This window comes from Halictus rubicundus, chromosome 3 (assembly GCF_050948215.1).
Source record: "Halictus rubicundus isolate RS-2024b chromosome 3, iyHalRubi1_principal, whole genome shotgun sequence".
In the NCBI taxonomy this organism is placed as follows: Eukaryota; Metazoa; Arthropoda; class Insecta; order Hymenoptera; family Halictidae; genus Halictus; species Halictus rubicundus.
In genome coordinates this window covers 9,084,036-9,100,448 of record NC_135151.1, presented here as the reverse complement: position 1 = coordinate 9,100,448, position 16,413 = coordinate 9,084,036, and the positions used below count along the sequence as shown (strand labels likewise).

The 16,413-nt window shown below is 38.3% G+C and overlaps 1 protein-coding gene across 1 annotated transcript; it reads right to left on the bottom strand.

The window, feature by feature from the left end:
• Positions 1-2,274: 2,274 nt before the first annotated feature.
• On the bottom strand, positions 2,275-11,598 carry LOC143352259 (uncharacterized). The gene is made up of 2 exons (XM_076784585.1): positions 11,413-11,598; positions 2,275-5,461 (listed from the first exon to the last, which is right to left on the bottom strand). The coding sequence occupies exons 1-2, from the start codon at positions 11,515-11,517 to the stop codon at positions 3,572-3,574; spliced, it is 1,995 nt and encodes a 664-aa protein (XP_076640700.1). The 5' UTR covers positions 11,518-11,598; the 3' UTR covers positions 2,275-3,571.
• Between the last annotated feature and the right edge of the window lie 4,815 nt (positions 11,599-16,413).

Below are 16,413 nucleotides of genomic sequence, written 5' to 3'. Positions count from 1 at the left end.
AGACAACGAATTTGATTTATCGAATAACAATTCGGTGTACAATTCACAGATTAACAAATTTTTATTTCCATTCAAAACGGGATATAGTTCGTACAATGAGCATTTGAGGGGAATGTATTAGATATCACGAAGCGGGACTTTTGAACTCTTTTATTAAGTAAAAATCTAGTATATACAAATAGTAGGTATAAATTAATAATTATTCGACTTAGCACCGTCGCACATACCATCTACAATTAATGTCGCGTAAAATGTGTACTGTCGTACTCGTTTACGCTAGAAAATTGTTCCGCAATCTATACTCGCGCCTAATCAGCGGCAATTTAATTCGATCACTCATCTTGATTGACATCGTTTACGAATCTAGGCAGATTCAAGCGACGAAATTCGTTGTTATCAGCGCTATTCGAATCGGGTTATTCTCCCAACGCTTGTGAATATAAATAAGCGATTAGAACGAGAACTTTCGTTATCAATCGTTTGTCAATCAATATGCTTGGCTCGTTTGAATCGTCGCTCGAAGCGATAAACAACATTGAACGTTTAACGATAAATATAGATTCAGGAATACGGAAGGAAACGTCCGTATCGAAACTAGGAAGTAAATCATTGCTACGCTATAATTAATAGTTATTTACTGCACAAGGGAACATGTAGACACTTGATTAACAAATACTTTTTTATTCCCGTTTCAACGTTTCAGTGGGCACTACTCGGGCAAATCGAAGTAGGATACGAGACCCAATTACTGTGGGGGTACCAATCATTGGATACCAAAAAAAGAGATATTAAATTTTTTCCATTAAAATCAGTTAATGTATATTTTATCTATCTCTTTTTTAATATTCATTATGCTTCAAAAATAAGTATAATTAATATAGGCACAGTAATTGGTACCGCCTACAATAATTGGGTCCTTTACCCTATGGTAAGTTGAAAGAAGTTGAACGCATGAGAAAATGGAACAGTGGCGATAATATATGAACATCGATAATTGCCTAATTCGTGACTTAATGAAATGTTACCTTTTCACGCTTCTTTTAAATGAGAGCGTCGCAAAATTAACCTGTCGACAGGAGGATCGTATTCGCAAACGCTCCGGAGCGATTGTGTGCGAATGGAAATCATTTTAATACAACGCAAAATGTAATTTTGCCAAACGCGTCGAGACTCGACACATGAATTTTTAAATAAATTAACGAGAACGAATGAAAAGTGAATATTGCCAATCACTATTCGACAGGTTAATGTTGCAAGTACAGGCTGTTGAAAATACAAAGGCGTTGCAAATTATTAATCTCGAACGGCAACAAACATATGAAAACGTTCTTCGCAAACAATCTTTGTTTAACCGACAAAGACTCGAAAACCTTTTCCGTCGAAGCTTCAACATGATGCCGTGTGCAGATTAGGCATGTCTTACATTAAAAAGTGGCGAGTACACACAAATACTAATCAATCCTCTGAAAGAATGTAGATATACTCTGTAGAGAAACACTATGAAAATAAATACACGAATAATTAAACTATAAGCAGACGATGGAAATTCATCTATCCGGTCTTCAAGACAAAGAATATAAGAAGCGAACATTTTTCTAGACTGTAACAAGGTGAAAATCCGATTTACTTCGAAATAAAACGAAAACGTTAATGAACCTTCATTAAGTGTTTTATTCCATTCTGACAACAAAATTCGCAGTTTGAACATTGTTCTCCTCCTATAGACGCCGTGTCTAATCTGTAACTTGAAGAGACGCGATGGGTATGCATGGAGCAGATTTTTCATAAATTTTCAAAATTTCGATGACGCACTGGCAAATCGTTATGGACCGTCGAGCTAACAATTCGCACGCCTCTGCGCCGCGTTTTAATCAAAGGACATATCGTGGGGGACCAAATGCGAGACCTACAGTCTGCCCCGCAGAAGTGTAGTCGTGATATCTCTGGAAATATTAACATATTTGCGTAATACTTAATGAAGATAGCAAGTGCATCCAAGACAATAATACGCTTTTACTTGATCCAGTTTTGTTGTTAACTCGGTGTCAGATCTGGCATTTCAAAATGCACTTTCAATCCGTTTCACATCTCCTCCAAACACATTAATTCTTGTAGAGACATCGCCACTACGCTTTTACAGTTTCTACTGTCGAGGCGTTCGCAAGCATTATAGCTAGCTTCGTCAAGAGTCATCATCAAGAGTCTTCGTCAAGAGAAGACGCACTGGCACCAGAAGCTTAAAGGAACGCTGGAACAACTTCTTGCGAGGGCAACTTACAGAAGCGCTTATTTGTAAATATTAGGGGGGCCGCAGAGTAACGTCGTATTTTTCGTAAAATTAAAGTAGAGTAATTTTTTATTGACATTTTATTTTTAATCTGTGACATATAAATGCTCTTGTATGGTTGGTCATGATGAATGAAGCTTCTCCGAGAGTTCCTCAATCGTCTGTCGAGGCAAAATGTTATTATCGAGTGCCACAGGTCTTCCTGATCGAGGTGCGTCAAAAAGATCGAAATTGCCCGATTTAAATTCGGCAAACCATCGTCGGCATTTACGTACAGTCAATACTTCCGGATAGACGTCACAAATGTTTCTTGTAGCTATTGCGACATTGCTGCCCTTTCGAAATTCGTATGGCATACAATGCCGAATGTGCAAATTTTCTGGATTTGAATCGGTTATTTCGAACATAACCTCTAAAAACACAATATTTTTGTAGAAAACAGTACTAACTAGTCTCCTGAACCTGCAGCCATGTACATGTACTGAACAACGTAGGTGTACGAAGTTAGCCGTTATTATCAGTCAAATATTGACTTACGCAAAAACGACATTACTTTCCGGTCCCCCTAATATTTATAAACACATTGTTTCGCTCTCTGAGAGCAACTGTCGCCAGCCGCTGAGAATCGTTCTCGCAAAGAATGAGATCACGAGTCTCTTGCTAGTGTATTCACACCATAACACGCATTATCTACCGGCGATTACTCCATAATTTTTGGAAGTCTGTGTGGTCCCTGGTTGAAGATTCTTTAACCTATTTGCGTCGTTAGCGTTTATATACGAGCTATTTTACTGTCTTTCATCGTTGTCGTTATTATCGACAATATATACGTAACGATACGTATAAATTATTGAAATACGAAAGGTACTTTCAGCAATGTTTCCATTTAAATAAAACGAATTTAAAACATTACGTTTCATTCTTCCTCGTGATGTGAATGTGTTAATAGATCCTTCAATCATAAACCAACAACTCGATAACGTAATCTAATAATTTCGTTCGGGATATTACTGTGTGAAAAACGATTTTTAAGCTTCCATTTGGTACAGCACAATTATTGAAAAGCCTGTTGATAGGCCTACGGTAGACAGAGTGTTAAGTCCTGACAAAGCTAACTGGAATGCTTGCGAAACATTGACAGAACAATTCCCAAGAGGACATGACCGAGAGCCTCCATAGTAGAACCTGTCCGACGCTCTTGCGGGACAGACTGTATATTCCAGTTGCATGTTGCGCGATTAATACTTGTTAGAACGCCGCCGAACGGGGGGAGCATCTTCTACCTTACTCTTCTTGTTTGAGCGGGGGTTGTCTCGTGCCGAAGGCGGTCTCCAGAGGTAGCAGATAGGTGACTTTCTCGCTGGCGTCGGTGTGTCCGTCGATCTGTTTCAGAACCGGCCCGTTTTTTCTGATAAGCTTGCGCGGGCGTTGTATCACTTCCTCGTAGGTGACGTATTCTGGCCTGGGCGCCTGCGGCTTCTGTCTCTTCGTGTAGTATCCGACGGGCGCAGCGTTCTCCACCGCGAATATCTGATCCGACTTCGCGGTTTGCGGGACGGGAGTGACGGTGTAGCCGGCATTGATCAGAGCGGACAGCTCCTCCTCGGACAGTGTGAGCGCCTTGGGCTTAACGGGCTGATAGTTCTGGCGGCTGTTCACTTCCGGGTCCACCTCCTCGATCGTGATCGACTTGATCGGCGATTTCTTCAACAGCCCGGACTCCGACACGTACACGGACTGCGGGGTGGGGGGCAGCTTGAGCTTGTGTGCCTGCCGGGGCTGGGTGATGGCGGGTTGTTGCACCTGGGCGGTTTCGATCTGGGCATCGGGTTTCGGCACCGATCTGGGCACGTAAGAGGACCCGGACGCCTGGTACTTCTGCAGCTCGTCATTGGTGAAGTAACTGTTCAACAGGGGGGAAGGAGTGCTGCTTGGTTGCAGATTGTAATGGTACACCGGGGAATTCGGGTCCACCTTCTTCCCCTCTACCTGGTTTTTCGAGATCGCTATGATCTGTGTGTCGATCTCTTTACGTTCCTGCAGCTGCGCATTGTACAGAGCCTGGGCTTGTGCTTGCGCCAGTGCCTGAGCTTTCGCTTGGTGCTTCTCGAAGTTCAACGCGTAGTCGCGCACCTCCTCCTGAACCCTCAGGTGAGCTCTTTGTTGAGCCTCCAGGTGACGAATGGCGTCCGCGTGAGCCTTGAACTCTTGAGCGTGCTGCAACTTCCTTGCTTCCGCTACTTCCGCGGTGGTTTGAGCTTTGACTTTGGCACGGTACGCGGCGTCCGCGCTCTTAGGCTGCAGCTGCTCCTGCAGATAATTGCGTCCCGCTTCGCTAACCTGCGCGCCTTGTTGGATCTGCTCCAGAGCGGTCCGCTGCTTGTCCTTTTCGACCGTCAGTCTTATTTGCTCCAGAGCGTTTTGCGTGTGCTGCCTATACTCGGCTTGAGCGACCTTCTGGAATGCCAACGCCTGAGCTTCGGCTTGAGCCTGGGCCTGAGCCTGGGCCTGTTCCAGGGCTTTCAAATGCGCCTCGTCAGCTGCGTAATCGTACTGCGGCGAGGGAGGATACGCTTTCGCGGGTTGAGCTTGATACTGAACAGGCTGCTCCACCGATTGATAAGCGGCTACCGGTCGCGGTTGGTGGGCCCTCGGTGGTGAGGTCTCTATGTGATACTGTTCAGGAAGTTGGGGTGCTGCGGCAGCTGGCTTGTCATACTGCGGCTGGTATTCCACCAACTGCTGAGAGTACGCGGACGAACCGCCCTTCGGCTGGGTCGGCAGAAGCTTAAATTCCTGCGCCTGGTTCGCTGACACCAGCTGCAGCAGCTCCTGCTCGAACGTTCCCAATTTCGGCTGACTGTAAGCCGGGACTTGGTACGTGTTAGCGGCCGATGGGCTTGACGAGCCTAAGCGGGCCGTGCGAATCGCCTCCGCGCGGTTCTGAGCGTCGATTTGAGCCTGAATCTCCGCGGCTACCTCCGCTTGAGCTAGTGCTTGAGGGTGCAGCTGAGGACGAGGTCTGGGAGGAACTACCGTTGGCTTACGGAAGTTGTAGTAAGCTTGCTGCAAAGCTTGCTGTTGTCTCGCGTACGCGGGCTGCGGTCTCCGTTGGGGCGGTGCAGGTTGCGGCTGCTCGTATTGTTGCAAGATTGACAAGTACTCCGGCGACAGCTAGAAATATAGACGGTGTCAGCTTGGTGGAAGTGTGAATGTGGAAGATGATCGACTGGGTCTTAGCACTAAACTGCGGGTGTTCACGCATTTTTACGGGCTGTTTTGCAAAAGTAACATGGTGTCCCAGCTAACTTGAGTACCTTAACACATTACTTAGAAGAAGCATTTGAACCCATTTGCATCACAAGGAAGAATGAAAACTAATGAAATGAAGAACGATTTAAAACAGTATAAAGAATCTTCATAGTTCAGTAATTGTTACATACTTTATGTTCGTACCGTTATGTGCAATATTGTATGTTTAGGTTATGCTCTGGTGATAGTGACCTGGCAAATAGCGCGTATATGTATACGCTAATGATGCAAATGGTTTAATATGATTCTCACCGACTGTGCTGCGACAATAAAGGACTTCAAAATCTTTTTTCGCCAAATAATACCGAAAGAAATGATTGGAGTACGTCCCTGAAGGTAGCTTGTCGGTTCACGACCAAAATTGCCATTACTGTCGAATAATCTTTTAAGAAATACTTCAGATGTAAATCATGAACGTTTACAATCTGTTAAATAGCCGACGGTAAGTAATGTGTTAAGTACGCTGCTTATTATTGAATATGGTAAACTACGTCAGAGGAGAACATGATTACGTTTGAAGAGAGTCAAACATTGTAGAAATCAAACTATTTTTGAGACCGAATTTCGACTTGTTGACGTGTACATATAAAATGGGAGTTTTATTAATGATATGAAAATACAATTTGTATTCATGAAAATATCCATCGAGCTAAATTCAAACATTTCGACAGAATAGAAAATTTGTCTTCCTCTCTGTTGTATTATATAGCCACGGAAAAAATATATATTGCATAAAATTGAAAAATCTTGTATTTTCGCAACACTGTGACAAATAATCCTCGATCGTTTTCAAACAAAAGTGAAAACTTCGTAATGCATCGTAATCCGGAACTGCAAGCACCTCTGCCAAACTGACTTTCACTAACGCCTACACTGCAAGTCATTTCGCAAAATGTCACCATACGTCCACGGTCCAATTTCAAAAAACAAGAATGTTGTATTTTGTACAGACAAGGAATTGTTGTTAACCCTTCACTCAAACAAAAAATCAAAAAAAAAAATGCTGTCGTGCGTTAGGAGATAATACTTTTTAGTGTACCACAGAATTGCTAAAAAGAAATTTAGCCTGTCAATTGTTTAATATAACGTAAACGTTAATTATGTAACAGCGAGATGTTCTATTAAACGCTGTTCAGAAAATGTTAATGTTGGTATCGAACGAGAAAAATCGCAAGTGTGGTAGCGATCTTCCCATGAATGGATTGTCATCATCGTGGATGAGTCGATGACCTATAAATGAGAGTAAAGATGGATTCATTCAAAGCAACTTTCGTCACGGTAACGGTACACAAGGCCGTGAACCATATGGAGAACGTATCTAGGGCCCCCGAGACTTGCAGACGGATATACTCTCGATCATTGGGTGTGGTATTACCGGTTTTGTCAGGTCGAACCGATTAGAAGGTAAAAGTTATGCAAGAAAGCATGATCGCGTTTAGCACGGCTAAACAATCAGGATCGGGTGTAGGTGTAGAGCGACATAAGAAACCCCTTCGAAACTAAAGCACCGTAGATCAATGATTCATTCTTCTATTTTAAATCCGGATTTTCCCCTTGTTCTTGAAAGTACGCTCCTAGACTTTCTCGACGCAGTTTTACACGCGATTTTCGAATCTATTTTCGTACCTTGGACTGTCTCCATAAAAGGAAACACTCTACAAAGCCATTTTCTACGTAGGAAAATAGTTTCCTATATGAAATTTTTATATCAACGCACTGTAACATCGAGTCAGACTCGTGTTGAAGATTTCGAACAGGTTCTATGTATTATACTATAATATGTTAAATAAACTGCAAAATAAAACTTAAACTGCGGATTTTATGCATAAAAATGAGTAAATCAAATACAAAACTATTGTGTTGCTTTCAACCGAATAAAATTATTATAGAAAGAAAGAAATTTTCAAAATACATAGGCATACAATAAATACAAACATCCTTCTTCTTCTAAGAAATTATAAACGACGAAGAAGTTCTAATTCACTGCAACCGTAAAATAAATCGTAATACAACGGATTCATGAAAAGAGTGTTTTCTATATGAAATTATAATCTCAATCAAACTAGTAATTTTCTATACAAAACCTTTTCAAATTCTAACAAAAATACTAATTTTCTATATAAAATTTTAACTCGAATAAAAGTAGTGATTTTCTACATCAAATTTTGCATTCATGATAGAAACAGTAATTTTCTATATGTACAATTTTAATTTTAGTCACGGTAATAGATTCGAAAGAGTCATTTTAATGCAACTCTTGCGTTCGATAAGTCGTAGACTTCAAATATTTGGTAGAAAGTAATTCATACAGTTTTAAAATTTATTTTGATAAAGTATAAATTTGATAAATCATATTACAAACACATCGATAAGTCTGCGTTTTCGTTCGACCGAGGACAGAAGATTGTTGAAATAGATGCTTCGGCGCAATTATGCAATGTTTACGTTCCACTATAGTTAAAGAACGTTTAAAGAACATTTCGTTGATCCACCGTGCACAGCAAATTCGCTATACCCAACCTGCTCTGGAAGGAGGATTTACGATTTCGTGAATTCCTCGACTCTGGAATTCAGTTCCTCTCACTTTCAAATAACTCAAGTATTTTAACCTAGATTATTATGGAAGAATGGGGAAAAATTGTGATTCCGTGCAGTACCTCGTATCGATCTGTATAAGGTGCAAATAAATATTAAGTTACACATCGAACAATACGTTTTACCTTAAACAGGAAACGATACCTCATAACGGATTCCTCTAACATTCATGCTTCTTATGTAAGATATAACACGAGCTTGTAGGTACAATGTTATCTTTTTTACAATACTGAAGAATAAATTTTTATACAATTATTTGCTTCGAACGCAACCACAAACACATTATTAAAGAATTAATAAATACGAACTTTGTTGTATAATGTGTCTGCTGTACTCACAAGAAAATTAATATTTATTGATGAAACACGAAATAGTCTTGCACGAAGAGAGAGCAAAAAACGCAGAAGCTATTAATAATTCGTAATTTGTTTTATATAATGCATTATCATTTATAAATATACAAGAATGTGTTATAATTTACGATGCTTGGAAAACGTATAAAAATTGAACATCCATTAAACAATTCATGATTTAAGAATGTAAATACAACATTTTTGTAAAAATGCAAAAATGACATGAAATAATTTGATATAAAGAAAAAGCAGAAAAATTGGACGTCCTTAGTAATTCGTAATTTATCTTATATAGTGCATTATAATTTATAAATCAACAAGAATGTCCCCCTATAAAAACGTTGCAGTCAATAATGCACAAATTCTCGAGCGTGGTTGAAGTATTACGGATTAGTGAAGTGACAATGGTAATCGCAGGTATGGAAACCAATGGTATTGAACCAATTGCAGTTGTCGCAACAAAATATCTAGATAATGAAGGCGGACCCTCCGTTCTAATGGAAAAGAAAAATCCCGACTGCTCATGGCTATACTTTACGAAGTTAGTCACTCGGTTGGCCAGTGATAGGCGGCCAATAGTCACGGTTGACCGAGAGCAATGATGTTGCCCGTTTCTAGGAACACTTATTGTCTTCGGACAAGAAAGGCAGTCATGGCGGCATTATTGGTCATTTGTTATGTTATCCTTGAAAGGATATATATATTCTGTCAATCTGTTGTTAACTCATAAATGCCGTCAGTTATTCCTTTGATTTAGTTCCTCTCAATGCAGATCAAAATGAACAACAATTTAATATCTTCAAGTCATTGTTAACAAATTAAATAACACTGTTCATTGTATTTATAAAAAGCCCTTGGGAAAATATATTTTCTGATGAGAAAATTCAAGTCATTATTAACAAATTAAATAACACTTATATTTACAAAAACCACTTAGGAAAATATATTTTCTGATGAGAAAATTCAAGTCATTATTAACAAATTAAATAACACTTATATTTACAAAAACCACTTAGGAAAATATATTTTTCACAAGGACATTCTTTTTCTCTAATCCAAAGTACAAATATATGAAGTTCTAGGATTGCATGTGGTGAATTAGTAATTGTGTAATTTGATTACTCTTCTATTACGTCACCGGACTATTACATGAAAGTTTTTCTGAGTGAATAGTGAAACTTACAAAAATGTACTAGCACGCACGAATAAACTATAAAACAAATAATTAATTCTTAGAAACTATTTCTTAGAAGATTATGAAGACATTGCTTTCTAATGAAGTCATCATTTCTCTTTTTAAAGAAAAATGAAGATAATTTTAATGGTATTGCTTATGAACTTTGATTACTTAAATTATAGTATACCAATTTTTACTGGCTATACGTGTATCATTGGTTTCTTGTTATATCCTCGCAATGAATTACGAAAGAAAATATATTTGTTAATTTAAAAAATGTTATGTTTTTGTTTCTGTGCATGGACTTTAAAATGAAATTCTAAGTAGTGTATTAAGCACATATACAAGTTCTCAGTGGAGTGTCCGATCGTACCTTAGCATAATCAATTAATCACTCCTCCCAAGGAGTGTCAAGTGCAGGAACAAAGGTTGTCGACAACTGCTTATCTTCATAGTCGCAGACAATCGCGAGTTCATTAACATCATGGGACATTGCCTCGGTTACGTTATCGGAATGTAGACAACGGTAGTTCGATATCGAATATAGATAAGGATAATAGTGTTACTTCGCGACATTGGTCTTCGGTCAAGGATCTTACTGTGTATACTTCCTCTAAAGTTCAACGTCGCATAACTGTTTCAAATCACTCCAATTGTAAAAGTCCAAGATTTATCCCAATCTTTCAAAGTATTAAACGAATATAAATTAAAGTGAAATTCAACTGAGAAATATCTGCTAAATACAGAAGGTGTTTTTTAATGAATGACAAAAGTTATCTTATATTTTCAGCAAATGCTACAGTTTTACAAAGAATTTTTCGAATAAATTTTACTATTTATATTGCTTGTTGTGTATCATTTTGAAACTCGTTGATGTTTTTCCAACGTCGGTAAAGAATAAGATACATTAGAAAAATTTATTTTTCTTTCAGCCATTATTCTTGCACAATACTTAGATTAATGTTACAGTCGGGCGAAACAATGTCTACGGTTAACTTTAATGTAATTTTATATAAAAAGTAAATCGAGAAAGAATATCTGAAAATTGCCAGTGTCTGTACACTACTGGTTGTATCTACTTATCATAAATGTAGGCACACTGATATAGTATGATCTGTTCTCCGTCCATTTTGTTACTTTCTATCGACTAAAATGACTTTGCATGAACAAAGCACAAGGCGATGGTCAAAGCACGAATTTTTGTCTTGATCTGAATAAAGTCAATTTAAAATTTATGTTCTGCAACTGTTGCATCGAAAACTAATATTAACAAATTATATCCTGGCATTTACTTCGATATAATTTATCAACAGTATCAGAAACAAACTTCCATTGCAATGCAAAAGAATTCGAACACGGCATTAGAATATGTAGGTGAAGTTTTCCTGTCTGAAGAGGTCAAGGTCATTTCAAAGTCAATTATACTTTTTCTTGCAAAATGAAAATAATCAAACTCTTTATATAAGAGCTGACTTTCTCAAGTGTCCCTGAAAAATCTATAGCTGACGTTAATGAAAAATTGACAGCAAGGTTTTTTCACCTTTTTGAAATTATGAAAATTCAAAAACATGGTATAATAAGATTATCTATCGGGGTGGCTCTTTGATTGTAAATTTTAAATTTTGAATTGATGTTCGAAGCTCGAAAAATGTTTAAAACTTTTTGGAGAACTCGATTTAGAATGTTACCTGCTGAGCGTCAGCACTCTGAAGACTATACTGATTAGCTCCGTAATCGGGGCTGGTTTGTATCGGTGATCTCTTCACAGGTTCCTTTACGTCGATTTCCAGCATGACAATGTCGTCCGCATTTCCGGAAGAGGATTCTACCTTTTCAACTGCGGGGGAAACCGTCTTCTCTCCAAGGGAAATTGCTAAAAGACCTTGTCAAGCAAACAACAACAAAAATAAAATAAATAATATAATAAATAAAGATAATATAATATTAGGTGTACAAATTAATTGGTTGCCTTTTCTTCGCGAGTACGTTCATTATTTACAAACAATGAAACTACACTGTCGAAACTAATCACATTTTATACATTTACTTGATCGTATAAATACTTGAGCCATTCACAAGCCAAATTCATTAACACTAACCGTACCACGATGTGTCAATTGGTCGATTTCACATTTCCTCAGTTATTGAAATAACAAAAATGCTTCCATTAGAAATTATTCAATAGATTTCTACATTTAAACTTCTGTATAATACTTTAATAACACTTTTTTTGATATAAAAATAGGAAAATAGGGATACATATGTATCGGTAATTAGGAAATAATAAATCAAATAGAATGAAATATTTAATTGTATATTTAGCGTAAAATGATCTAAATAAGTCGGTAAAGGAACGCCTAAATACAGACGCATCGAATGACGCTGATGTAAGTTCTGGGTTAAGGACCTGGAATATGGCTCGGACAGAATCGTTGTCCTGTTTTGGAAAGGGAAACAGGCTGGCCTCGATAACAATTGAGCAGCGGAAAGGCGACACTAATTCGTTCCTTGAACAAGGGATCTTTGTGCAACGTCCTGCGTGAGAAAACGAAGTCACGAGGTCAGCAGACGTTGCACAAGACCATGCTCTAAATTGTTCGTTCTTCTCCTAACTTGATGAAAAATTGCATAATTTATACGCCAAGTCAAAACAATTACTTACTTCAAAAAATATAAAAATTCTTAATTCGTAGAATGACATCTTTTACGATCACACAATTATAGTACATGGTACACTAATAACATAGAAATAAAGGAAGTAGTTAATTTCTTTTACCGCCAGGCAATAATGATCAATAGAACAAAATTTATTTCTGTATCAAGTTTATTGGAAATAATTTTATTTAGAAGCTAGAAGAGTTTCAAATGCTGGTGTTTATTATAAAATCCATGAACTGCATAGTATGAGACAATGGTCAAGCAGTCAATCATTTTTAGCTATCAGGTAACAGTGTTCAATAGGAAAAACTTGATTTCTGTAGATGATTATATTCAATGGAACTAATATTGTTTAGAAGCTGGAAGGGTTGAAAATGTTCAAATTGCGTACTTCAAAATCCGGAAACTGTTTGCAGAGACGTATAGTCTGCTGCCCACGGTCAAGTTCAAGTCTTTTCGACACAAGTGCCGAACCTTTTTACAAAGTAGAATAAACCGTAACCACCGGTAGGCGTGCAAATGAATGTAGAGTTTCCTTCAAAGAAATATGCGTCACCTTGAAATCCCTAGAACGCGTTCACTTTCGCGTCAGATGTTGTGCGGCACGCGATGAATCATTCAAGACTATTTAATCTTTCCCTGTCTGAATTTTCGTTCTATCTCCCATTGTTTCACAGCTATGGTTTAGCCTGGTTGAGACACTTCGCGAACAATCGCAATTTGTACTGTAATCGGTAAACTTTATGCGAACCGTGGGTCACGAGCTGCTCATTACGTTGCGCCGGACATTGTTGCATATCGACCGAAACGATGATGCCACAAATCGGACCTCTTTGAGCTTTGCGAAATTTGATTAGCCCTCCGTATGCTATGCCGGAGTCATTCGTGACCCGTCGCGGTGGGGTTATAAGTAACCGAACATTTTTCTCTTGTTGGTAAATGTTATCGTTGAGAGAAATTCATTTCGATCACTTATATCAATGAAAGAATTTTATTTCGATCGCTAATAACAGTTATCGATGGAAGAAGTTTATTTCGCTGATAACAATTGTCGATGAGAGTAATTTATTTCGATCTTCCAAAACTGTTATCGAAAACTTTTTCCTTTTCCAATATAGGGGGGTCGCTTTTAGTTTTCCAGATATTCACAAAAAACTATTGCTAATACTTACAACTCATTCTATTCACATAAATTTTTCACATAAGTGTTTTATTGTAGCTGTCATACAGAATTTGATTTAGTAATGGAAAAATCATGCGCATAGAATGAGTTGTGGTTAGGTAGTGGAGAGGCGGAGAGGGCCGGCCGACCCGACTACGCACACGAAAATCGAAGAGCAGACTTTTAACCCTTTGCACTCGAAGATATTTTAACTGCAAAACAAAACAATTCTTCCGACCTAGAATATTTCCCTTCTATATATTTTTGTTCATGTTATACATACGAAAATGGTGCAAATTACTCGTACAACACTGAAATGTTTAGTAATTTATTCAATGCAAACCAATTTAATAATGTAAAGAATATTTTGAATACAACAATTTTTAGCGACGCCTTACAGTCGCCATTCGAGCGCTAAGGGTTAGGGTTATGGTTAGTGTTATGTATGACCAGAGTGTGACCCTGTTTTCTCTCTCATCTCCACAGCGTATTAACAATAGTTTTTTTGCGAATACCTCGAAAACTAAAAGCGAACCTCCTATATTGGAAAAGGAGAAAGTTGTTCAGAATATGTAGCTGCATAACATATTTAAATTTCATCAAAATCGGAGATTAGCGGTACTTTCTAAAGAATTACTTTTATTTGTAACCAAAAAGTATAAGAATCGATATTTTTTAATCATTCTGTTCTTCGAATTTTTTTCTTTATATTTTGTGTAGATTATCTTAAATTTCGATAATAATCAACTTTTTATTAATGATTTTTATCGTAGAAAATTTTAGAGTAACTGTTATTTTTGGTCCCCGTTCGGAAGACTTGATCTTCACTATAAGAGATATTTATTTATTTAACAGATCAGATGCAGGTCTGCGTCCTTTTCAGTCCATCTCGATCAAGTGTCCTCAATTGCGAAAAGACCTGGGTTTTAACAACCTATTTCATGGGACGGAAATTTTTTTTAATTAATTCCACCTATTTTATAGGAACGGCCCGCCGCGCGCCGCGGCTACTGGAATTCCAGCAGGCGAGCTCGGAACATGGGTATTAAAGGAATTACTCTTGATTCGTAATTCGACGCTGCGAAATTGCGGAAGGACGAATTCGCAGGTGACTTTTATGTCGTTCTGGTTGACTGAGAGTGTGCAGTCCGAAGGCGGAAAGGAGTTGGGAAAGCAGCCTAACGCAGAGAAAGTTACGCGCTCTTGAGAAACTTTTCCCACAAGGTTCGCTTTCGAGGTTCGCTATTCAATGAAACCTTCTGTCGATAGCAAGTCAAATCGGAGTACCAAGACAATCGATTGCAATAAGAAACATTCGATATTTAACGTACAAATCTTGTTGACCCGGTTGCACAAGTCGGAAACTTTCGTTGTTGGAGCCTGTTCGAGAGGCGATGCATGCTATTAGAAAAATTCGAATGACATAGTTTAACACTTTCCCGGCCGGTAGTTTACTTCACAGACCTTTCCGAATCGATGTTATACAATTCTAGATTTTTTTAATTGTTCAATGGCGGTGGCGATCTCGTTCGTAAACGAATAGTTATCTGGAGGAGCGTGTCCTAATCAGCTCTTTCGAGATTGTTATTTAGAAGAGAATGGTTATGCTCGGTTTAAGAAATGAAATAAAACTAAAAAGTTTTAGAACATTCTTCTTTAACAAACATACGAATAATCGTCTAGCAATGAAATGCAATAGGTGGAATATTTTTAAACTAATGCGCATCTTAAGCCCGCAAATTGGGTAATTCAATCGCAAGAAAGCACGGTTGTAGAACACTCTACTACGTAACTTTCGAGCGTAATGCATAAAAAAGAAACCGTTCGAAGGCTAATTTAATAAAACTGTTTGATTTTCTTCTGTGCAGAAATTGCAACAGAAGTGACCACAAGCGAAATGTCCATTTGCATGGCCGTGAGCTGCCGATTCATTATTCGATTCACTGAACAACAGCAAACAAAATACGCATACTTTCGGCCATCGGTATTTACTTTGTTCCGACGAGAGGCCGGTTTCTCGATCGGATAGAAAAGACGGACGGGTAGTAGAATCATCATCTAATTAATATTTCGTTAGCGGATAATTGAGATTCCTCGTTTCTTGCGGCAAACAACGATTGCGAGAGCGACAACGGGCGGATACCAATGACATAATCGCATTGTACTTCTCCGTAAGCAGACAGTTGGGATTAGACCCGAGGGAATAATAACAATTTCGCGATAAATGATAGACATGTGGTTCTGCATACTCCGCTCCCTAAGTCCGCATCAGTTGAATAAGTGTGCTCGCTGGTATCCATAACACTTATTCACCCGGCCAGACCCGGAAGACTTTCCTATGGGCTCAATATTCTTTGATGTTGTTTTACTCTGATTTAATGCGACTAACAAGGAAGTCGGTTCCCCGGGTATAATAGACGCGATCGCATACAGACGCTACAAGCGGGGAGCAAGTTTAAGTAAAGAAATTAAGCAAATCATCGTACAAGAATTCTCACGGTTGACCACCAGGATACGAGGCTGTTGTAGGACAAATCTTTGACGAAAATGTCAATGTACAAAGCTCACTTGATAACTTAAACATTTATACAGATGCAAAATAGTGGCCCCCAAACAGACTATTTGTAGTTCACAGCTACAATGAGCTGAACTTCTTTGTCTTTAACTTTCTTCATATTTGGAAAAAAGAGAACTTTTTCCCTTTTGTATGCCTGTATTTTTCCTAACTATTTTTTCAACCTTTTCTCCTTGACATCGTGATAACGGAAAAATAAAAATTGTCTCCTTTTCTTTTTTTAAAGAAATCAATAACGTTTGACTCGACACACACACGTGAATTTTAGGATTATTTTTGCAAAGCGAGAGAAAG

Bases quoted from the DNA above. Each gene is read 5' to 3' on its own strand.
- LOC143352259 (XM_076784585.1), bottom strand. From the start codon at position 11,517: ATGCTGGAAATCGACGTAAAGGAACCTGTGAAGAGATCACCGATACAA. The intron at 5,462-11,412 runs GTAACATTCTAA...CTATATTTCTAG, and splicing joins AGAGTGCTGACGCTCAGCAG to CTGTCGCCGGAGTACTTGTC.